Source organism: Thunnus maccoyii, chromosome 11 (genome assembly GCF_910596095.1).
Source record: "Thunnus maccoyii chromosome 11, fThuMac1.1, whole genome shotgun sequence".
Classification (NCBI taxonomy): Eukaryota; Metazoa; Chordata; class Actinopteri; order Scombriformes; family Scombridae; genus Thunnus; species Thunnus maccoyii.
This window is the reverse complement of record NC_056543.1, coordinates 22,482,913-22,508,035: the sequence shown is the minus strand read 5'-3', so window position 1 is coordinate 22,508,035 and position 25,123 is coordinate 22,482,913. Positions and strand designations below refer to the sequence as shown.

Here is a 25,123-nt window from a genome sequence, read left to right as displayed (position 1 = left end):
CTTGAATGTACGGATTTTTCCTGTGAAGTCTGTCGTATTAGCTATTGATCACTATTCAGCTACTAATATATCAGTTAATCTATCTATATTTGTTTTCTCCCAAATATAAAAAAATGAATGGCAAAAGACAGATAAAGATGATTTAAAAAAAAACACACCCAGGGCAGTGGATGTAAAATAAACCAGGTCTCCAGTTGAGGTGAGTTCACAAAAAAATCGAGTCTTTAATTTATTTATTTTTCTTCAAAAAAATCAATCATGTCATCACTAAACTGATCATTATATATTACTGTTCTTAACTGTTTCTGTCTCATGAGTTATGTCAAGTGCTCGAAACAGAAGCAGTGAAATTACAATCACAACTTCACACTGAAATTCACAAAATTTCTCTCAGTGCATCAAAAAGATATGAATCTATTTTAATGTTTTTTTTGTATAAACTGATATTCATTTTTGTTTTTTTAATTAATCTAATATAAACCCACATTCAAAATGTCAAAAGGAGTGTGTGAACGTGTATTAATGGTTGTTAAATGTTTGTTTAAGAGCATTTCGCTTTTTAAAATCTGATGTGATCTCAGCAAGAAAAGGAAGTTTGACACAACTGCAATCACTTCAAAATAATGATGTCATTTAAATGAAACAATTTTTTTTGCTGCTTAAATTTGCTAAGAAAATAGTTATTTCTCAAAAGCAGCTACAGAGAAAAAGATACATTTGCTAATAGATTAATTCATCTTAAATTTCTTACACCCGGTAATAAATAAGGACGTTTCTTTAACAACACTAACAGGTCGCTTGTCAAATGAGGCCTTCACGTATCATATATGATCAGATTTTTAAAATATGTCCACAAAGAAATATGTAAGGCATCTTATTTATATGAAAGGAGAATCTGGGCCGTCGTCTTGGCCTCCATTAAATATTCAATATGACTCTGGAATATATAGTTTAGTCTGCACGCCACTGAAATTAAACAGAGCCATTTCATTTATGAATTAATTTCTAATTACCCATATAAAAGTTTAGCTAATGAAACATCATCCTCCTTACAGGCCTACAGACTGTACTTTTTACGCACAATTACGCACAGACAATTAGGCAATTTAAAAGCTCGTGGGATCTGTGGGCAGCAGCGGTGTCAAAAAATTTAAAGAGGTGGCTATTTTTCCTCGAGAGGAGGCTCGATCATGTTTTTGTTTCCTAAAGCGTGGAAACACTCTTGTAAGAACACTGTGAAAATAATCAATCTAAGACCGTTCTCTTAAGAATCAAAGCAACATCTTGTGAAATTTATTCAATTCTTCTTCATTGCAATATCAGGGCTTTTCACTTGCAGAAAAGCACTTAAATTACAACAGCAGTTGCCCGTCATCCTTTGAAATATTAAAATTATTCACAATTTACAATAATTAGAGTGTTACAATAAAAAGAGATGATTTCCAAGAATTAAGACACAGGCTTCTGCAAATGAACACAAACGTTTAAAGAATGCGGTTTTCCCATATCTTTTAAAGCACTTTCTTATGATTATGACACGTTATCTCATTTCAACAACTTACAAGAACCCCCAAATCATGAGACAGTTGAACCAAATACCCCCATGTGAACCTGGCGTAACCCTCAACTAAGACTGTGAAGTAATGGACAAAAAGATGGTAGCACAATAACCAATATCTCAGCATCATATTCGTTATATAATTCCACTGGTGGCTATTCCAAAAAGCCGAGATGAATATGCTATTTACCCTTCATTTACAATATCATAAACATTCTGTACAAAATGCAGGTAGTTCTCGGGACCGGGGTTATTTAGAAAAGAGGTAAATATTTGGTTATGTGTTCGTTTGCAGTTTTCAATTATTCTGTGAGTTCTAAATGTGTGTTAGAGGGACCGTCCCGTTCACTCCAGCCGTGGCGCTCTGGTAATGTTGCGGCAAGGCATGGAGTCTACTTTGCATTGACGGGTCCCCCGGCTCTCCGGTCGGTAAATACATGCTTATCATCTCTCTCAAGTCTCCGGGGCAAGGACCCCGTGAGTGTGTGCTGCTGACGGGAGGGCTTACACTCGGCTCCGACTTCACCAGCGACCCTAACGTCCCCATGGCAGCTGAGGAGGAGACGCCGGAGCCCTGGTGCTGTGTGTAGGTGATCCCGCCGTAGCCGGATGGAGAAGCGTTCATGTAGCTCTGAGAGTTCGAGATGGGGCTGTACTGCAGGGCTGTCATATCGTAGCGGTGCATGGGCTGGGGGTTGTGTGAGTGATGGTGGTGTGAGTGGTGGTGGTGGTGCGCCCCGCTCCCCGGGTGCTGGCTGTAGGCTAGCTGAGCCTCCTGCATCATCGCAGCGGCCGCCGCGGCTGCAGCCACCTGCCCCGAGTACGCACCGTTTGCCCAGCCGTTCATGTGCGCATAGCCGGAGCTGGCGGAGCCTCCGTGACCCCCGGGGCTCTCTAACCTCTGCCCGACCCCGGATGAACTCATGCCGACCCCTAAACCAACTCCACCGCCCCCACTGGGCCCAGAAAGCAGTCCACCAGCAAGGGAATATTTGTCCTTTTTCAGCAGCGTCTTGGTCTTCCGTCTTGGCCGGTACTTGTAATCCGGATGCTCCTTCATGTGCATGGCTCGCAACCGTTTCGCCTCGTCGATGAAAGGGCGCTTCTCAGCCTCGGACATCACCTTCCACTCGGCGCCCAGCCGCTTGCTGATCTCAGAGTTGTGCATTTTGGGGTTCTCTTGTGCCATCTTTCTCCGCTGCCCACGGGACCACACCATGAACGCGTTCATCGGTCTCTTCACCCGCTCCTGATTCGCTTTGGACCCGCTATTCGGCCCCGTTTGCCCCGTGCTCGTATTCGTTTGGGGGCCGGGGGAATGAAGGTCAGTTTCCATCATCATGCTATACATTCACCTGGTTTTAAACTTCGCCACCAACAGAGAAAAAGTCTATTTCAAGATAGGTCAGGCGCGCACAAGATCGGGTGCGCACAGGATGACTGGGTTACAAAATTAATTTTCTAACCCCAAATAAATCAAATACGAGATCAAAATTATTCCCAAAATGGATATAAAATATTCTCCAACCAGTATTTCACCCTGTCGCCTAGGCTGGTTCACATCCACTGTGATAGAATGCGCATTTGAGCCACTTTCCCTGTCGGAGTTGAGAAGTTGGTTAAAGCGGCGGCCATATGATGCGCACTGACAGCGGTTAAATGAGCCACAAGCGGCCAATGAGGCTCTAGCAACAGAATGATTTGCATGGCGTTTGGTCAGGTGACTAGAGGACCATAGAGGAAGAACACACCGGAGGAGGAGGAGGCAGAAAGGAGGGTCAATCCCACAAATAGCACAAGGCATTTGAAATCTCCAAACACGCTATCAGAGACTTCAACTAAACAAAAATAACTAAGATTTGCTAGTATTGATGTTGCGGCCAAAAGGTGGGTGAAGTCTGTGATTACGATGAGTCAAACGTCTACACATAATTTTGAAAACAGCCTGCGTTACATTAAAAAAACACTTTAAAATATCCAACACCATCCATGCAGTTTATGAAGAGGCAGAAAGTTTGGATGAAATTATTTTTTACCCTCCACTTTGTCTTTATTTTTGCCTGCAAATCATAACATTCCGCTCTGTCTTTATCGGGTTATTTTTAAATCCACCATGTCTCCTTGTAGCCTGGGCCCAACTGTATTTTATGCACTGGAATTACACTAAAGTCTACCCAAACCAGTTCAAGATCAGACCACTTGATACCCCACCAGTGCCTCAAAATCCATTTTGCTCTCTGTGTCTGTTTCTCTTTCACTCTCTCTCTCTCCGGGTGTGTAATTAAGGTATGTAATAATGGTGGGTGTCAGAGCAAAAGAAAAAAAAAAAACCTCACACACACTCAGTGTAGAAGATAGAGTGAAATAGATTTGGTGAACTGCTGGTCTAAGAGGAGAAGGATGGATAACATGTAATGACATGAAATTGCCGGGGCAAAGCGCCGTTACCGCCGTCTGCTGGTGATGGTGCATGCGTCCTGGTCGTGCCTCTGTGTGCGGAGCTAAAGATGAAAAAAAGGTCACAGGTAAACTGCTTTTACATGACTTTTTAAAAAAAATGTGTCCGACAGCATCTTATGTCCCCTGTTTAACATCCAGTCAAGTTGCTCGTTTTGCAAATCAGAAGTGGGAAAAACCGGGTCCGCGCATATATAATCCAGATTTCACAGCTGACCTCCTCTGAAAAGCCCAATCAACCTCTGATTGAAAGGGAAAACGAAATACCACTTCCCGCGGCGAGACTAACGATTTAATCATTCTATCGCTCTTTGCTGTTTCTTTATTTTAATTAGAGCTTAGCTTGATATAGCTCTGTTTAGGGCCTGAGGGAGCGGGATCACTCGGACGGATCCATGCTTCTTTGGTAATAGGGTTAACGGGATATCACAATGGTCAGTAAACGATTCCAGTGAGCCAGGCCGTGTGGCTTAAGGAAGATCACATTATGATGATGATGACAACCCGGAGAGCAAGTGAAGCTGTCACACAAGAAAACAAACAAAAACCACAGAAAACCACTGCTGACGGTACACTGGTTTCTTCTCTTAAATATTGAAATAACACTAAAAGCTTACAGCCTCATACGAAACTTATACATGATTGTCAAATTAATTTAAAATGTTTTTTTTAATTAAAAGTTAAACATATTGACCAAATATTTAACTAATTATACGAGAAAGTATATACTGGCATTTTTTTCCAGACACAGATTTGAGCATAATTTAAAAAATTCCACTAAATTCATCTTCAAACTCAAAACACTCATCTTTACCTCAATGCAGGTCTAAATTAATTTAAACAGACGTCACATTGGCGTTGTTTAATTGTCAAAGCGAGTAAATTAATTAACATAAAAAATAAACTGTCACCGTGTAGATGTAAGGATCGATTAGGCATAATCATATTCATTTATTACTATTATTATTATTATTATTATTTGTTCTTCTCATTGTTGAGTGCTTGTTCAGCATTGTACAGAAGGGATTAGCCTTTACAGTGACACTGGGACCCTGGTGGCCCCATGTTTACTCTCTCTGTCATCCCCCATCAGTCACTCCTCTTTTTAACAAACCTCTTTTCAAACCTCCTCGCTCCTTTGTGCGGCCTCTGCAACAGGATGTGTGCAATGCGATGATGGTGCACGACTGGGGACAAGGGTCAAAGCAGTTATACCGCGCCCCAGCACACTCCCCACCACCCATTTATTAATTTAAAAAGAAAAAAGTAAGAGGACTGTGAATAAACAGGCAGCTACAGAAAATGAGTTTTACTTCTGCGCTCAGCAAACGCATCTATAAATGCAAAGCAACCCAGAAAAAGAAAAAAAAAACCTTTAGCCCCTTTAATCTTTGCCCCTAAAGCGGTTAACCAAGTCAGGAACACAATTTCCACGTGTGGTTGCGCGTGTGCACAAGCGCGCGTGGAACTAGGTGGTTTTGCCTTTGGGGAGGAAAAAAGAAGTTGTGATCACCTGCTGATCACCTGGACATAAACCGGGGTTCGCATGGGTTAATGATTTAAACGTTACGGAGAGAAAGCACCTGTTTTTGAGCTTCAATTTACGCACCCTAAAAACCCAGATAGCTACATTCACATACACACGCGCACACGCACATTTACCCCCCCGCCCGCCAGCTGAAAAGTCGAAAACATTGAGAGAAACGTGTAACCTAAATATTGACAGCCCACGCGTAAAACAATTCACCGTTTAATTAACAGGTCATCGTTTAAAAGCATGCAACTGATTTTTCCCGGTAATTCAGCCAAAATAGGAGGTGGCACAGATGATAACAGCTCTCTCCGGAATAGATCGGGGGAGCCGATATTGTCACTTCGGAAAATCAAACTGTGTCGGATGGAGAGCAACTGGTAGCGTCAGAGGCGATGGCACCGTGCGCTCGGCGCAGCTCACTTGTCCCAAAATAAGACAGCAGCCTGCAGCTAGAAACAAATATTCTCTGTACTGAATTGAACACAGCAGACGCTCTGAAATAAAGGCTGCCAATATAGACTGACTTATTTCAGAATGCGCGATCACTGATCTCAGAAAGCATGCAAGTTCGCTTATTTATTTTTAAGCAGCAATTAAAATCGATTTTACGCACAACAAATAGATGAACTGCTCCTACGGGTAAAATATTTATATAAAAAGGACCTTTCTTGTCATATGCAAACTTACGCATGTTTCTCTCGTTCCCTCCACTCCAGACCAAGTGGGCAGATTTCTCCCTCCATATCCTAAAGCCGTCCTAAACCCTTCAAAGCTTCATGTAAGACCGCTACTCCCACTACAATCTGGCCGCCAGAGTGCCAAGGCCATCCATGCCCGGTGCCCAAACCCAACACTAAACACACACTGAGGGGCAGAGACGAGAAGAAATGACTTTTTTTTTTTTACACTCTAAAAAAGACAATTCCAAGTTATTGTTTCTCTCTGCGAAAAGGGGGCTTGCTTCTAACATAATGAAGCGTCTTTTGTGTGGCACAGAACAATACAAAACAAGTATTCTAATAAATAGCCACTTTTTTTTGGCTCTCCAGGATGAATGGGCTGGAGCGGCGGGGTTCTGAAAGGCAGCTGTGCCGCATTTCGGGGAGGAGGGGCGAGGACTTGGCGAGGAGCCCCGCACCCCCTTTGCCTCCTCCTGGATACCGACTCCCATTACTGATCCTGGAGCAGAAAAGGATGCAAAGAGACGAGGGGGAGAGGTGGGGGAGGTATTGACTTTGGAGGCTGTATTTACTCAGGACTGTTTGCTACAAAATGATCCTCGAATCATCACATAGCTTCATGTGAAGTCCACATAATGCAATATCCAATCAGACTTAGTTTATATGAACCTGCACAGCTTGCAAGCATGTGGTTCTGACAGCTCTCTCTCTCTCACACACACACACACACACACACACACACACACACACACACACACACACACACACACACACACACACACACACACACACACACACACACACACACACACACACACAACAGTATAAAACACAGCTGGGCCCATTAAAGGTTTCTTATTTGTACTTTGAGACACATTGTCAGCATCTGTTTCTCACACACACATACAGCCTACTCCTCCACTGGAAATTCAGCTTTGATGACCTCACATATGAAATTTCTTCTCAATCTAACCTTCACATGTCCCGTTCTGTTTTGCAAACACAGGAGCTAAGGCTGGTCAGGCAGCTCCCTCGCTGTTCATGAATCAGACTCGCTGCTGACGAGCTCCTCGCCTGTTGCAGCCTCCGGGCTGGCTTCTGGTCTGCCAGAGCTGACAGACTCTCTGACTTGTCGCTGTTGTAGCTGGCAGCTGCTTCACACACCCATCTGCATACTGGTTCTGCATGCTGGAGCCAAGGTGAAAAATTTGTGGGTCCCATGAAAGAAATCGCCCGGCCCTCTATTGTTTAGGAACAAGAGATTGTATATTTTTAAATGAGGTAGCAAGGGGAAGACTATTTATTACAAAAGGGATCATTCTAACTGTTTGCACAGTTGTATAATGACTTGACCAAGACAACAGTGGGCAAGTGATTGGTTTGTCGCCCCCAAATTTTGCATTTTACAGTGAGGATACATTCCATTAGTGTGCCTTGAGGGGGTGTCACAATAATTTTCCCCTTGCATACATGCATGATAATTTCATGATATTTCTATTTTGACTCAATGAGCCAAGAGTGGTTAACCAACCTTTTCATTTACCAGAAGAAAAGAAAGTCTTGCTGCAAATTAAAACAGTTTCTAGCTCCTGTCATTTTTACAAACTCACCGCAGATTACTTTGTCACTTTGTGAGATGCACTGCATTAAGTAAGTACCACATATAAACCACACAAGCAGGAGGCTGACACAAAATGGCAAAGCTAAGTAAAAGGCAATGTTGAAACTATTAAAGGGGAGTGGGGTGGGAGACAGCGGGAGAGAGATCGGGTCAGGTGTTGGCCTAAAAGCGTTGTGGGAAGAATGAGCCGATCGGCAAAAAGCAGAGGTTTGAGCTTAGTCCATATGGTTTCTCTCAAACGTACAAATCTCCATAACATGACAGAAACATAAAGACCTTGAAAACGGCGTGTGGCAACAAATCATACACAAGTCATAAAAAGATTTTTGTGTGCGGCATCAAAAAACTATGAGGTACACCACTGTATGAGAGGGCATGTATGTTTTTTATGTTTTTTTCTACTTGTAGAATAGAAAAAAAAGAAAAGAACAGAAAATAATAGAATATAACTTTTTTTGTCCACAAAAGTAGAACATTGTCTATTGTTGACCAGAATATAAAAGCTGCACACAACAACATACTACATTAAAACGTATATACCTGGTAACAGGACACTATTAGAATATAAAACACACTAAAGTAGTAAAAAGTCTAAATGAATGGATTAAACAGTGTAAGATGTCGAAACAAATTAAAATACTGTGGAGTATGATTTAATCTTATATACAAGATGGACAAAGAGTCTTTTATATATCTGAAGATCCAAAGTTCAAAATGGTGAACTGGTTTATATGTGGGACTTACTAATATATTTTGGTAAATAGCATAATGCAATGAGTCCTTATAGAGTTACAGAGAAGGATGGTAACCCCAAACTGCCAAACAGAAAGTGCAAATTTTTGACAGAGAGAGCATAACATGCCATTCAAATCTGGGGCACTCTTGTCTATAAGCAAATTGTTCTTTTGTTGGATCCATGTGCTCTATTTTCATCTTCTTCTCTTGGTAGAAATCGCAAGAGAAGAGCATATAAGGGCTTGATGGAGTGGTGAGTCAGAGACAGGATGACATAAACAAGTGAGAAAGAGAGTAAGAAAATAAGAGAGGGAGAGACCAGGGAGGCCAATGTCAATCCCAAGGCAAACAGCAGTGGATAATCATGGGCTTTAGGAAAACACTGTGTCCATAATGCTATTACCCAGGATTACCTACTCCAGCAGAGAAGGCGAGACTCTCTTCACAATGTGCCACAGACCTTTCAGATAATCATCTTATCACAGATGACAAACCCAGAAGAAACATCCCATTATTCAAGAAGGGGGGAAAAAATCTACAGCATGTTTGGATGAAGACAAACATGCCTAAATTATTCGAGTGGAAAAATATCAGATTTTGAAATTAGCACGCCAGTCGCTTCCCCACTCCCTCTCTTTTCCATTCTCTCACTGTCTCTTTCTCCCGGGATGCTTTATCCTTTTCCCGCAGGACAATTAGAGACAAGATTTTATGCATCGTTCAGCTTATCAATTAGCCATAACACCTTCCCCTCTGATTGGTCTGTAATGAACGTAATGGTTTTAACAGTCAGGAGTTGCAACTCTTAGAGATGCTGTGCTAATGGTGTCGCCACGGCAATGGAGTCACAGTAACAGCTCTGCGGAAAAGCAGGAAGGAGGAGGAGGGAGGGTGGTGGTTGGGGTAAGTCAGCTCTCCCTAACACATCTCTAATTAGAGCTCACAGTCAGTCATTACTGATGTAATAGGGTGTAACACTAATGGCTATCAGGCAAGCCCCCACAAACAACAGAGGGGGGTTCTTGTAAGGTGAAAGAAGCAGAGAATTTATGGAGAAGGAAAAAAAAAAAGAAATCTGGAGATTATGGTGAGGAGACGAGGTGAAATGGAAAGGGGAGGTGGGGGGTGCTCAAGGGAATGATTAGGGGAAAGTGCGCCTAGCAGCAGAGAAGGTTTTTAAGTACAGTAGTCAGACAAGGTCAGAGCCCATTAATGGAAAATGCTTCTTTGATGATGGCAAAATCTGTCATGTTAGACATTGGCTACATAAAAAGATTGGCAAGACAAAAATGGGAAAGAATTAAGAAGATGAGCGGCCGGCTGGTCGAGGGGAGGCAGAAGTCAAAAAGGGAGCCAGAATGACTCTGAGGGAGAGGAAGGCAGTGAGACAGACTCCTAGTTAACCACTTTGGCACTTAGACCTTGTTAGCACTGATGCACTCTGCAGCCCATTCAGCTAGTGATGCATGTTTTTACACCTTTCGGCACTAAATTGCAGCAGCTACAGCAAAACAGAGTGACAGCGATAAGGAAGGTAGATGACAGGAAACCAATGTTGGGAGAAATGAAAAGTGAGAGGTTTTCAAAAGAGAGCTACAAGTCTCAGTGTTTCGGTCTTAGGGAAAGAACCAAAGTCTGGACAGCTAATTGTAATTTGTAAGTCTTCTTTTGTGAATTACCTTTCTTTTAATGTTTATTGGAATGATTGACATAATTTAATTAATGGTAATTATATATATTTTATTGTTTGAAATGTTTGTGTGTAGATGGGGAACAACAAAACTCAATGCACATTGCCTGTAGTGTTATCAACTGTTTGGGCTGATGGAGTGATACATCATAAGACAGTGAAGTGATGTGTTTGTGTTCTGTTGTCAAACTTTTTTGGCAGTCATTAAATGTAACGCCATCGAGGGTAATGATGGTGTACATTGATATATTGTAACTACCAATCTGCAGTTATGTTGCTTACAGTTGCCTTTAATTAACCCCTGATATTTTGCATGTGAAAACTACCACACCACAAGGTCCAGTCAGTAGGAGCTTTCAATCTTATCAAATGATCTTCATTAGCAAACAGAGTAGTCATGGAATTGTAGATGTTCAAATGTCCGCTTTTTTCTGAGCACTTTAAGCATGTCTCAACAATTACAATTTTCACTTAAAAAAGATAATGAGGTACTAATTAGTCACTCTTTGGCAGAGTAGGGGACTACTTTGTTTACAACTGTCATCGGAACAATTTACCCAGTTTACTCTTCTAATATCATACACAGTAAGCATAACTTAATTAACAAAAGCGGGATTACTTGTCAAATTTAGAAATGAGTGTTACAGTATACAGGCTAGTCCACATTCTTTTGCTGTTGTAATGTGAGTGAGCTTGAGTGCCCCGACAGAGAAAGAGTTGCAAAACCAATCCTGGGTGGCAACAACAAAGCAGGCAGCCTGATGGTGCCATTAGACAGGTGGAATCAGCAAGATTGGTGCACCAGGGAACAAACTGGTCTACTAGGGGCTTTCACATGTACAGTAAACTGAAAACTTAACTGAAAGACTGTGCAGACAATTACTTCTGTTTGATATGTGTCAGTTGTTTTATTGTTTTTAATATGTGTTATATTGAGTGTATGTGATACTGAGTGGATTATCCAGATGAAAGACAGTAAATTAATACATGAAAATACTTCAACATTAGAAAACATCCCAGAAGTCCCCCATTATCTGTCTCTTAATTTGCTTGTAATTCATTGATTTTTGTAACCTGCAGGTTACCACACATCCTTACAGACATTAACCCAACTGTTCAAGACTCCCTTCAGACATAATCTAAGACAAAGAAATATTCTGCTTTGACTAATATTTGTCGGACATGGTTTTTCCACAAAAACTCTCATTTACCTAGTTAGAAATTCTTAAAATTACACCCATTCATTTTCCCTCATTAAAAAATCCAGAATCTAATCTATGAATATGCAAATATTCTTATTTCAAAAGTTTAACTGCTGGACACAAGATGTCTCCGACTTCACTAAAAGTCCATTGTCAGTGTTTGTGCACTGGTGGCGCTAAGTTTCAACATTGCTCTTGTGTAAGTTGCATGTTGGACCACAACTGGCTTCCAAGCTTGTTGTGATGTCACAAAATCACCTCGTAGGTATACGTGTTAAACTCAGATTTGAGGTGCGCTCAGAGAAATGATTTTCGGCAGATGAATGTAGAAACAGCCCTCTAGTGTCAAACTCTGCACATACATGAGTGAAGAAGAAGTGAAGTAACAAAAAGCAAAACACATTTTGCAGTGGAGGGGGACTTTAAATACGTCATGTAAACAGGGGTTGCTGGGAAGGTCAGAGTAGTTATTCACAGAAATTGAGTTTATATTTTCCATTTAAGCACATTAAAGCAAAGGTCTCATGTTTACACTCACTGAAATGAACACAAAATGCAACAACATATGCATTCATTCTCCCATAATAGTCAAAGAAGGATTTAGCTCCTAGTTTGCAGCTATTCCACCAAGGATATGAAGTTCAACCTTGGGGGAATATTGTATGTGTAACCTATTGTGTAGCTTTGCTAACGACAGCGGCAGCAGCTTGGCCTTTGAGGGAGCTGCAGGACTTCAGGGGGGCTCTCTATTCCTCAACTCAGCCTTGAAAGTGTGTGAGTGTGTGTGTGTATCTGAGACTTAGGGGGGGCTCCTCAGTTGCCAAACTATAGTCCCTCACCCAGAATTTGAAATAAGGTCATCGTCCCCGGGAGGCCCCAAGTCAAAGCCTCTCTTCTTCACCTGCCCTTTAACTCTCCTCATCGCCTCTTTTTCTTAATTTAACTCTTCACCCGGGTCCTATGTTTCCTCATTTCCTTTACGTCCTTATTTTCCTTCACACAGCAATGGCCTACTGCTATGGTACGTTTCACAAACACTTTCCAAAGAGAGCCACCAAAGAAGAACAACATCACTATGACTCAGCCTCTTCAGCTTGTGCTTATATTAAATATTACTCTTTACCTCAACTGTTGGAGCTTGATTTTGTTTGTTTTTGTCTTGGCCTCTGCAAAAAAAAAAAAAAAAAAAAAAAAAAAAAAAGAGGCATCTTCCAGTAATGCCATTGGGCTTTAAAACTGTAATTTGATTGGAGAAATGAATTTTATGGATTAGCAAAACAATAAAAACAGAAATGGCGTCGTTAGTAGATAAGGCAGGTAATAAGTGTATTAAAGCTTCTACTCTGTCTGTGAGTGTGTGTGTGTGTGTGTGTATGTGTGTGTCTGGAGCAGCAGAGATGCATATCCAATAGGACGCAGAGTGAGCAGGACAATAACACACTATTCTTATGCTAATCAAGGAGGCCATTAATGTTTACATTCAAAATCAGGCCTTCCAAAGAAATACATTCACTCCCTGCTAAACTGGGATAATTAGTTCCCTCTTAAACCCATATTCCATTAACTCAGGTGAATCCATCTGAGTTTCATCAAATTTCTGCTTCATTTTGTATGATAATGCAATTTAAAAGCAAATGACATATTCAGACTACTCGGAGAGGGAGAGCACCTATGAGGAAATAATATATGTGTAAAAGGCTTTTTGTTCTATTTTACATGTATCTGTAAATATTTAAAAGTGTTTTCCCATAATTCAGAGTGACTGATTTATGCATAAACTCATCTTTAACTGTAAACAGCTTATTAGAGATTAAGAGTGTATTAAATGCTTGCTGCTGGTTTTCTGCACACTTTGTATATATGACACCTTATATTACAGTATCACCCAGATGCTGTAAGGTTGACGCTGTGTGAATTTCCTCATTTGAAGGGGCTTACTCCTGCGGAGAGGCCCCTAAAATCATCACTGAAATAACAGACACAGGGAGCAAAATGCACCTAATTTTTCATCTTGTATTTTACCCTTAATGCAATATGTGTTTTCATTCATATTCCTTTATAACACAGACATTTACTGTGCTGAAAACACTTATGATTTATATAGGTAGGTAGCTTCTCATGCCTCCCTCTCTCCTCTCTCTCTCTCTCTCACACACACACACACACACACACACACACACACACACACACAGTGTAATGGATAGGAGCTGGCTGAGGGCGTCTGTCAGGGGCGACTGTTCTAATCAGAGCAGTGGGGAGAGAGATAAAGGAGAAAATAATGAGTGTGGCATCAGGCCTTTCATGGCGCAACAAAAGGCCACGGGATCAGATAGACACACACAATGTGGAGAGGAGAGGAAGGGAGGAGAGGAAGAGAGGGAGAGAGAAGAGAGAGAGAGAGAGAGAGAGAGAGAGAGGGAGGGACGGGAGGAGGCAGAGCAGGGAGGAGAGAACGAGGGATGGACAGGGAATGAGTTTGCTAATAAGCCTTCTTGCACTGTAGGTGGTGTAGGCAACAGTAGGCTACATTATGAAACGCAAGCTTGTGTCTGGCTTCACAAGGATGCCATCGAGTGGGCTTGATGGAAGTTTCTATGACAACATCAATCATTTTAGTGCAGAGTAGTCCTTCAGCAGGAACTGATTATAAATGCGTTTTCTCATACACATCCTTCCATTTTCTGTCTCAAAGTACTTTGTCGGCCTCGTGCCCTCTTTCTTCCTGCTGATTAGTGCTGCTTCATTTACTGTCTGCGTGATAATTTCCAGTCATCCTTTGATTATTAATGCTTAATTTACCCAGATTACACTTCTTTGATTATTAATGCCTAATTTAGCCTGATGACTCTGATCATTAGACACTGCCCAAACTGAAAGCAAACAACCTTAGTGGTCTTCCAATGTACCGATACAGCCTCTTCTACAGATAATGATACTGTTCAGAGAAGCCAGCGGGCCTGTGAGTGTTAAGTCAATGCCCATGTTTTTACCCAAACTCCCATCAAACTTTAAAGAGAAAAGAAATACTAATTAGAAACTGCAAGCTAGGAGAAATGAGCAGGCAGACTCAGAACAGAAAATCCTATTCAGAGACTTAATGAGCTTGTCGAAGCTGAATAATTGATTTCTAATTCTAGCCTGCAGCTGTTGACCCAACCAGGGAGTGTTTTGAATGGAACTGAAATATGTTGCGCTCTGACTTGGCACTGTTGGCTTTCTGGTACCACTACCAAATACTCTCATGTCTACCTCACACTTTTTTTATTTTACACTGAAGATGTAAAGTTTTCACGGTTAGTTATTTGATTTCAGCGAACAAACAAACATATTCAGGGTCTCCCTTTGAAATTCATCACAGGTAATTCCCTTGACAACTTAATCCTCCTTCAGATCTTGTTCAATATTTTAGACTGGACACAATTTAATAAAAGGCTTTTTGATTTTCAGCTGTGAAAGCCCAGTGAGGTAAATTCTCCCAGCGTATAAAGCGTTGGGAACCACAGTCCATATCAGATTGTAGGTGTTTTATGTTTCCCTCATTTGCTGCGGAGTGATTCTTTGTTGCCCTGTGTGGACGATCATATCCTGGGGGCTCTGGGGCAGGAGCAGCACAGAGCACCCTGTGTGTGAACCACAGCCGCCCAGCGTCCCTGTAAGATGACCTCACGGAAAATAGGCCTAATTATTGCCGTGACAGCCCATGCTATCATATTCTGCCAGATCAGTCACTACATAGGAGAGGAGGGGGGGGGGGAGAAAAATTAACAGAAATATATACCGCCGTGCCACCAAACCCCCCCTAAACTGAGCCCATTTATTTTTAATACCCTAATCAGCAGGTCCCAAAGGGGGCTTGGCTCTCACTCACCCACACAGACAGACACAGGTGAGTACAGGTAAGGCAGCAGGGAGAGAGGAGGAGGAGGTAGATGGTGAGTGGAGGGGCAGGATGAGGCAGGGTTGATGAACAGGAGTTTTGATCAACAAATGGACACTTGGTGCATCCTCTCGTCATCCAGCAAAATAATTGGCATCAAGCTCAAAAATTGTCCACATACAACCTTGGGTAAAGGGAAACTCATTTTTGCAGGAACTTTCTGGCTGTACGGTAGATAGGAGATTGAGGGATAAAGCGGCGGTAGAATAGAGTACAGAGAGGGGGGCAGGAGGACACGGTAATTACAAGATACAGAGTTTAAGGTAGACAGCAGTGATTAACTCAAGGACTGTCCTACTCCTGAAGCCATAGTCATTAGGGCTGGATCATTATATGATAGATTTCAGGGCTATTTGCCTGGTTTTGTTCCCAGAGACAGTATCCGAGAGACACCCTGGGAATGGGACATACTACACCAATAGCTGCCTCCATGAGAAAAACACGGCAAATGTCAATGCGCTGATCTGTCGATGACGCTGATTTTTTTACTTGCTTGCATTCGCACCAGATTGTTAGAGTTTGCAACACAGGATTATACAGCACCAGTAACTTTATACACACTACCAAAAAAATGATACAAAAAAGTTCAAAAGTTCATTTGGAGAGACTTCTGCTGGCTGCCCGAGCATGACACACACGTAGCTCTGAGCTCTGTCTCAAAAGTCCGAAAACTTACCAAGATATCCTGCAATTCAGAAACTAATCTAGTTCATTTTACATCTATGTGTCCCTACGAAATGTTGGGTTCAAGAGCAGTGATAAACAAGGCGTCTCCAGAATCATCAAATGCAGCCATCTGAGGACCGGCTGACCAAGAAAGTCAAGTTGACCATGAGAGAGGCAGTCAACAATATGCTCTACAGTAAAATTCAAGCCAGACTATGATTGAATCCTCAAACTCGGCAGTTACCAAACTTAACCAGGATATCATTCACCAAGCTGAGGTTAGTAAAATGGTACAAGGGACACTGGATGCTACAACAGCTAACATGAGAGTGGTCATACACGATGTGGGAAGCCTCTAGAGGGATATGTTAAATCTTCGCCAGAAACTCACTGAGATGGAAGAGAGATCATGGAGATGCAAAATCCGATTTGTTGGCCTAGCTGAGTCAGAAGAGGGTGAAGATGTCATTCTGTGTCTGCAAGAGAATTTACCAGTTTGGATCCCCCCCTCTTGCAGGGGAAAGGATTGAAACTCACCGCATCTATACCATCTGGGACAAGACCAATGGTCCCTGGATGCTCCTTCCAACTACTTTAATATCAGGACAGAGAAAAAATTCTCAATGGAGCCAGAGCCCTCTCGTTGGCGCCCACATACCAAACATCCAATGAGAGTCAGACGTTAACATCTAGGCTGCTGTTTTTCCCAGACTACAGCAAAAAAACCACTCAGAGGAGAAGAGCCTTCGACACAGTGAGGAAGCAGATTGCCAACAGAGGACTACTAGAGACTACTAAGATATCCAGCAACCCTGAAAGTCAAGCATAACGGGACACTACATTTCTCTGAAAACGAAGCGGATTCTGAGAAGTTTATGTCTGCATTCGACCTGTTTCTACGCTCAGCAGCACCCTACAGACCCAGCGCTCCCCAAACTCCATCCATTCCAGCCTACATCTCTATAGGCTTACAGGTTGGCTGTTGCCTGTATTCTAGCAATCTCACTCTTATACACTCTGAACACAAATAACATTACCTACATGACACAATAAAATGCTATTAAACAAAACTGAACAAACTACTGTGGTGGGTGTACATAAACTAAACATTTCACAGGCTTTGTTGTATTAAAAAGGCCATTATTGCCATCTATTAACATACATTAAACTTTGAATTACACATGCTAATCGCTAAAGCTATTCGCTAGTGTGAAACACTAATGCTTCCAGCACATACACATATCCCAACCCCACATTCACATTCAACCGATGTCCACAATACTTACAGGAGTAAGAGGAGGAGGAATCTATTTTGTCATCAACAGTCCCATTATACTTTTCTTACCTGTGCAAAACGTATTTAAAACAGTTGTCAGCACCCCAGTCCACCCCCTAAAATCACCATTGAGTTACACTAAGCATCTAGCCTAGGTTTATTCAAAGGTGTTAAATGACCAGAGCTTTACTTTATTTTACAAGCTTTTATCTAGTAACATTTCTGATACTTATACGGACTTGGACTGGAGACATGTGTCACTGTTGAAAGCCACAGGTAGCTAACAGAGATTTTTTTTCCTCTCCAGCCTAAGAGGAAACTCCTTACCTCTCAGTGATATTTTGTTCTAGTTTTTATGTGTCTGTCGCCAAAGCCTTTCTGTTTATGTAAAGATTGCTATATCATATTTGTTGATATGCGTAGTTGAAATGTACCTTCTTGTGTAGACCTACATTAATCAGCATTGTTCAGACTATATGATGGCACAAACCTGGTTATGAATAAACCCTTTAATGTAACGTTGTGAAATGTCCAAAGCCTAAACTCATCAGATAAATGCACCATGTGTTTAGAATTCCTAAGACATAATGAGGATTTAATTGCCCTGATCCAAGAAACACATCTGAAAAGGAATGATATTCATAGATTTTAGAATAGGTTTTAAAGGTGTGTTGCTTAGTCTTCTGCTGCAAATAGGCCAAAGGGAGTCGCTATTATATTCAACAGGAAATTAGGTGTGAGTATCGACAGTTCTGGTAAAGATAATCCTGGAAGACTAACATACGTCTGCATTACAATTAACATTAAAAAAATAAGTCTTGCTTTGATATACGGCCCAAATGTTTATGATCTAAATTTTCTTAGCACGGTTTCACATGTCAGATTATAGTCGGGGTGACTTCACTCAGGTGTGTGACACAAATTTAGATAAATAAACAAACATACGTCCAACTCAGAAATCACCCTGTGGGATCAAGACATTTATTTCTGATCTCAATATTATTGATCCATGCACCTATGGAACCCAATGATTAAGAATTATACTTTTTTCTCTGCCAGGCATACTCAAGAACTGACTGCATATTTGTTTCTCCTCACCTGAACCATTGTATCAACTCTACTGATATACTTCCTATTATAATATTAGACCACGCACCAGTGATATATCATTTTCAGATCCTGCATAGCACCTGTAAATATACACACAGGTGGCGCTTCAATACAACATTACTCCAGAATTCTGAGTTCTTGGAACAACTGAAAAATAATCTTTAAGTATCCTTAGAAATGAATTCAGAGACAGCATCTCACCCCAAATACTTTGGGAAATGACTAAATGCATTATAAGGGGAGAATCCTCTTCCTTTGCTCCCCATTTAAAGGCATCCAGAAAACACAGAATCACGCAATTAGAAAGTGAAATACAGGCACTAGAATCTGATGAAAAGCGTCAGTTCTCAAACTCACTCAACTCTCTTGGCTCTGAAATTTGAATTATATTAGCTCAAGGCTAAAGCTGAATTCATGATCGACTGTACTAGAGTTACATATTACAATCAGAGTGAGAGTTCAAGTAGACTGCTAGCTGTCAGGTAAAAACAAAATGAATCATTTTCCACCATTAGCGCAATCCAAACTCCATCAGGCCCCGTTACCCATGACCCAGGTGAAATAAATGATACTTTTGAATCATTTTACTCTAATCTCTACACAGCTGAACCTACTCCTGATCTGACTGCCCTCAAATCATATCTGTCAGAGCTCAACCTACCATTGTTGACTAGTGAGGATGCAGAATGCCTTGAGGTACCACTTACTCTCTTAGAACTTAAAGAGGTTTTGAATTCGATATGAAGAACAAAATCACCACGCATCGATGGTCTGCCAGAGCTGTTCATAGAATTATGGGATGTTATTGGGCCACTCCTCTTTGATTCTCTTAATTATGCAATAGATACTGGGTCCTTTCATCACAACCAAAATACATCACTTATATCAGTATTACCTAAAAAAGGTAAACCTCCTCTGGAATGCGGCAGTTACAGACCAATATCACTCATTAAAACAGAACTGAACCTCTTTGCTAAAGTTTTAGTTAAAAGACCGGAGCCATGTGTGGTCAAGCTAATTCATCAAGACCAAACAGGATTTATAAAGGGGACTTGGGTCAGACAATATTAAATGGCTTTTCCACATCATATATGTATCTGAATCAGATGTGCACCCTGCAGATGTGTTCAGCTTGCATGCACAAAAAGTCTTCGATAGAGTGGGTTGGGAATATCTGTGGATGGTTTTGGAGGAATTTGGACTTGGTAGAAACTTAATATCACTGGTTCAAACACTTTACACTAATCCTTGTGCAGTTGTCACTGGATCTGAAAAATGAATCTAAATTTGTGTGGCAGAATTTAGGTTTTTCTTCATTCCTGTACCTGGCTATCAGTCACAGCACATCAGCTCATTCACTATAAGTTTGTGCATAAATTTTATGCCACACCATATAGGCAGTTCAAAATAAAGCTCACAGATAGTCTGAACTGTACTAAATGTAGCCAGAATACTGTTGGTACATACCTTCATGTTTTCTGGGAATGCCCTTCTATGTCTAACCTCTGGTCTAAGGTGGCTAAGTTTCTTCACACACATACACACTATATCTAGTGACTTTATGTTTTCTTATTTATTTTTTATTATTTTTTGTAGGCGTGTGTTTTCTTTTTACCCTTTTTTTGCAAGGCAATGGTGATATGTATATAGTTTGTGCTAAATGCTCTTTGTATGCATAAGATTCCTTGTCTATGGTACCTTGTGTACAACGATTTTCATGTGACAAATTTAATAAAAAGTTGATCACCAAAAAAAGAGTTCATTTGGAGTGCTTTCGCCTGATGCACGCTTTACCAAACTTGATCTGAATTGTCTTGTTTTTGGAAGTATATGAAATATACTTTGTTCTCTTTACCTTTGTTGGAGCTCCATGCACTTTAAGGGAAAATTCTGGTTTATTGCAAACTTGGGTTTTATTTTTGTAGCTTTTGTGTTGTTTAGGTTATGATAACATTGTACTCAACAATTTCACTGCAATCTGGAAACACAGCAATGATATATCTGGTTTGTAAACTGGAACCTATTATGCTTTTCCTTATCTTCAGTCACATACAGTACATAATGTTGCAATGTCGGATGTTCATATTAAACATGGCATTAAAAGTGTCAAATACTGAGGTAAACGTATGTAGAAGTAATCCCTGTGAGCAAAAAGCACCAGCTTCAGACTGCTCTGAACGCTTGGTTCCCAACAGTTATTTCTACTGTCAGCCAGAGCCAATGTTGGCTTATGACGAATTTCTTTATATGGTCATCTGCTCCACGCATAGCATGTGAGTTTATTGCTCCACTCCAATAACATTATGGCATTTTTCCATTGTTTTGTGGGTAGTCACGCCGAGACATGACTCAAGTGGAGCTGGCACACTGTGACTGTTTTTCCATTACAGAGCAGGGCAAAGTAAAATAAGTAGTTTGCTTGTTGGAGGTGTGCTGGTCGTCTGCAGCTCTTCATCAAACATCATCATCACTGTGGCTGTTTCTGCTTGTACTATTCCTCCCTGCATTATTTCTAACTGATCCGCTGAACAAAGAGCTCACAATATCCCCATAACTTGTCTTGACTAGTTTTTAGTATCACTAACAAAGCTCTGCTAATTCAGTGAGGAACACATTTAATTTCCTGTAAATTCTTCACAATAAAAGTCTCCTGTTACTTAGTCACTTAAAAGCTTTTAATATGAAGCAGTAAAGCAGGAAATGTTGGGTTTATATCGGCAGTAACTTAATGACTCTGATATGGCTGCCCCTTGGCAGGCTTCCAGAAAGCTGTCCAATCAAAACAGTGGGCTCATCAGGAGGGGGGCCTTAAAGAGACAGGAGCTAAGACTGCCTGTTAGAGACAGAGGCTGGACTGAGGAGGTTCATAAAGGGCCAATATAAGATAAATAAGGACTTGTGATTTGTGAATGATGCAAAGCTACTCTAGTGGGGTCCAAAAATAAAAAATATAGAGCTGGAAATGAGCATAATAGGTCCCCTTTAACAATGGACAGTTTGGGTAATATTTTTTCTCTTCCACCATTGGAGTTTCTTTAAAACCTGTATGATAGCATACTTGTGTTTCTTTCCATGTTTGAATTCTTGTGGGGATGTTTTTAACTTGGTGAATACAGTATCATAATCAACAGAAACAATGGCCAGGAATAAAGCTGCAAAAAACTTATTGAGTGCAAACACACACACACACACACACAATCAGGCAACAGTAATAAGCTAATAATGTGATTAATCCCACTGATTACAAAATCAGCCATCTTGAGACATTTGTGGGTTTGTGATTGTGTGTGTGTGTGTGTGTGTGTGTGTGTGTGAGTGTGTGCGCGTATGTAGTGTTTTGCCGGGAAAGAAAAGAATACAGTAGTAGCCCTTGTAACCCAGCCCTGCCCTCCACCCCCAGCCCCTCTCGCTGTCACTGGCCATGTGTAGTGTGTAATAGGCACTGACAGTCGTTGCGCAGGTCAGTAACCCTGTGGCCCTGTCTAATTGAGGCTAAGGATCCCGGCTTGTCCTGCCATCTATAATTAACCACATCATCTGCAGCCGTATGAAAGATTCAGCTGGACTGGGAGTGGCCGACACATGATCCTACTGTTGGTGTTTACTGCTCGTGTGTATAAATGTGTGTGTGTTAGTGAATGCATCGCAGCCACAGTGACTTGGAAGAATCTTCTGATTTACCCAACAAGTGGAATAATAACAAGAATTGATTAAAAAACATTATCTTGCTCCATATTTCAATCAATCTATCTTCATAGACATTTGCAATTTACAACATTTAACTCTAAATTTGTCATGTATGAAACTGCATGTATAGTTGCAGTTTGCAGACGATCTTATTGTATTGCTATTGTTGAATGAAAGCCACCTGCGCAGAGATCCAGCAACTAAAAGCCAATAAAATATGCAGTATCCTTCCTTCCTTCACCCTTGTTCCTGTTCCCCCAACCCCTCTCCCCAGCTTGATCTTTGGCGTGACAGAAACTTGAAGTGTAGCCTGCTCTGCCCCTTCAAACACCTTGGCTCTGCCTTCCCTTGCCCTCTCTTCTATCACCTCCTCCTTCTCCTCCTCCTCCTCCTCCTGTTCGTGCAGCTCTCCCGGCTTACCCTACCCCACTCAGCTCCTCTCTCTTTCCTGTCTATGCCTTTGAAATACGGCTTTCAAAAATGCTGCTTTTTGAATTAATGAATCATTTTTCGCCAGGTGTCGTTGGGGGAGGAGGGAGAGAGGAGGCGGGGAGGGGTGGGGGGTGAGGGGCAAAGGGGAGGGAGTGGGGGCTAATAAATACAGAGTGGAGAGAGTCTCACCACTACCAATCCCTCCCCTCACTCTCCTGACGCCCCTTCACCCCCCCACCACTTCCACCCCGACCCAACACACACACACACACACACACACACACACACACACACGCCTTTGCTCTCTTCCCATAGCCCTCCACCCCCAGCCCTAGATGAAAGGCCTGGCTCGTTCCTGTACCTTTAATTTAAAGCTGAAAAGGAAAACGAGAGCGGGGGTGCGAAACACGCTTATGAATATGGAGAAAATTGAATGAGAACCGTCCCTTTGAATAAATCAGTATGAATGTCCCTTGGCCTTGTTTGGAGGAAGGTTACAGGAGACCCTTGGATATACAGATGGAGAGCAGCATGATGCACCAGTGTGTGTGTGTGTGTGTGTGTGTATGAACTATACATGTGTCCTTGTTAAGTGTATGTAGATGCAAGTTTAGACAACGGTTTTATTGTCAGTTCTGTGCACAATGACTCAAGCGAATTAAAAAAATATCCATTTGTTGATTTAACTGAAAAAGTGATCATAACACTCTCATTTTGAATCATCAGTAATCTGGCAGTTGTAATAGCTGATTACAACTGTGCACCTATGCCGATGCATATTGCAGATGGGATGTGAGCTCAGCCTGAGTGGCACATGTCCTTGGAAAGAAAGAACAAAAGAAGGAACTAATAGCTGTGTGTATATGGACTCTCTTAAGTTGATATTATGTGCATGCAGAAACTTAGAGGTGCATCGTTGCAGACTAGAACCATATCAAATTGTACATTATTAAAAAAAATGATCACATATCACAATTAATAATACTGAAACATGTCACATATTCGTGTCATGATGTACAGGGGCAATACACATGGCTGCAAGCAACCGTAACATTGCTGCTGGCTATGGAGGAGTTGGTACATGAGCCTTTGGAGAAAAAGAGCAAAAGAGCTTCATCACACAACAAAGACCAGACTGTATACACCACCATCTAGTAACTACATTAGCTGCAAGATCAGGATCTGATTCAGCAGATGACAATGATCGATCGATCGCATCGTATGTTGGCTTTGCAGTAACTGATCAAAGCAACACGTCACATATCAGTCACACGTCACATGGAAGTTAGGAAAAATACAGGAAAACGTCAGTCAGTCACAGTCAGGTGTGGATGAGATTGGAGCTTAAACTGTTAATCGATTAGTAGATAGTTGTCAATTCATTTTCTGTCTGTTTTGATAATCGATTAATTGTTCAAATCAAATTTCAAGCAAAAATGGCAAACATTTTGATGGTTCCAGCTTCTCAAATGTGAAGATTTGCTGCTTATCTTGTATTGTTTGGTTTTTCTTCACCTTGGGCTTAAATGCATCACTTTGGGAAATTATGATGGTCATTTTTCAGTATTTTCTGACTAATCAGTGGATCAATAGATCATTTGAGACAAGAATCAGTAGATTAATCAATCCTGAAAATAGTCATTAGTTGCCGCCTTCAATATGCAGGGAAAAAGTCACTGCATATTGTCATAAATATCGCTGTTACAAAAATAACTTGTAATATTGTGATATTATGTTGTATGCCATAGTGACAACGAGAACTGCACACTTGCAATATATTCCATAAAGATGTGTCACTGCTGATGACAACATAATAATAATAATAATAATTTAATGGTCTTATTGGACAGCACGTAAGTCAGCAGTAGACAGACAAAACAAACAGAATATATAGCTGCACCTCACTCAGTATCATGAATGTTTTCCAAAACATGCAACAGGCTTTGAGGTTGATACATGTGTTTTTCCTGCAATCCAATAAGCATCTGAAACACACAAGAACAAGATGCTCAACTGCATTCCCACAAAACAATAACATGCTGTAACCTTTACAAAAAAGAAACCATGTCATAATGTTCACTGTAACTGAAACAACTTCCAGAAAGTTGGTTGTTATATTGTGCTGACATGAAGCTGTCACTACACAACAGGGCAACACATCCATGGCTCAGCTGGTGCACAGCAGCCTAACAGCTCATAACGCTTGTATTTTGACTTCATGCATCACACAATGATGCATGGGTATTAAGACAGCCATTTATTGATTTGACTGAGATGAGAGGTGATGATTAGACTCTCTGACGGATTATTTAAATCACCAATAATATCATAAAAAGACACTATAAATGGTAAAAGCAATAAAAAACAAAGGATATAGTTGGTTGTGGTTGCTAATCATCCATCTTTTTATACTAGAGTTGTGAGTCCGTCTGACCTTGTTTCCTAGAAATTACATGTATGTATTACTGCGTTGTTCTGAGAAACTGATGGAGGTGTTTAGAGGGGATACAAAGTAGCAGGATTTTGACACCGGGGACC

General features: G+C 41.1%; 1 protein-coding gene across 8 annotated transcripts in view; it reads right to left on the bottom strand.

The window, feature by feature from the left end:
* Positions 1–25,123, bottom strand: part of sox1a (SRY-box transcription factor 1a) — an 88,784-nt gene that overhangs the window by 8,765 nt on the left and 54,896 nt on the right. For 3 of the 8 annotated variants that reach the window (XR_006098646.1, XR_006098645.1, XR_006098647.1), the window contains exon 4: positions 7,203–7,470. The exons of 4 other annotated variants lie outside the window; for them this stretch is intronic. Coding sequence is in view for 1 of the 4 variants with exons in the window: in XM_042425415.1 (XP_042281349.1) it covers positions 1,875–2,909 (1,035 nt within the window). In the remaining 3 variants the exon portion in view is untranslated. Of the gene's footprint in view, positions 1–1,231; positions 2,925–6,236; positions 6,729–7,202; positions 7,471–25,123 lie in introns of those variants that run through there. One more of the 8 variants, XM_042425415.1, reaches the window with a different exon arrangement.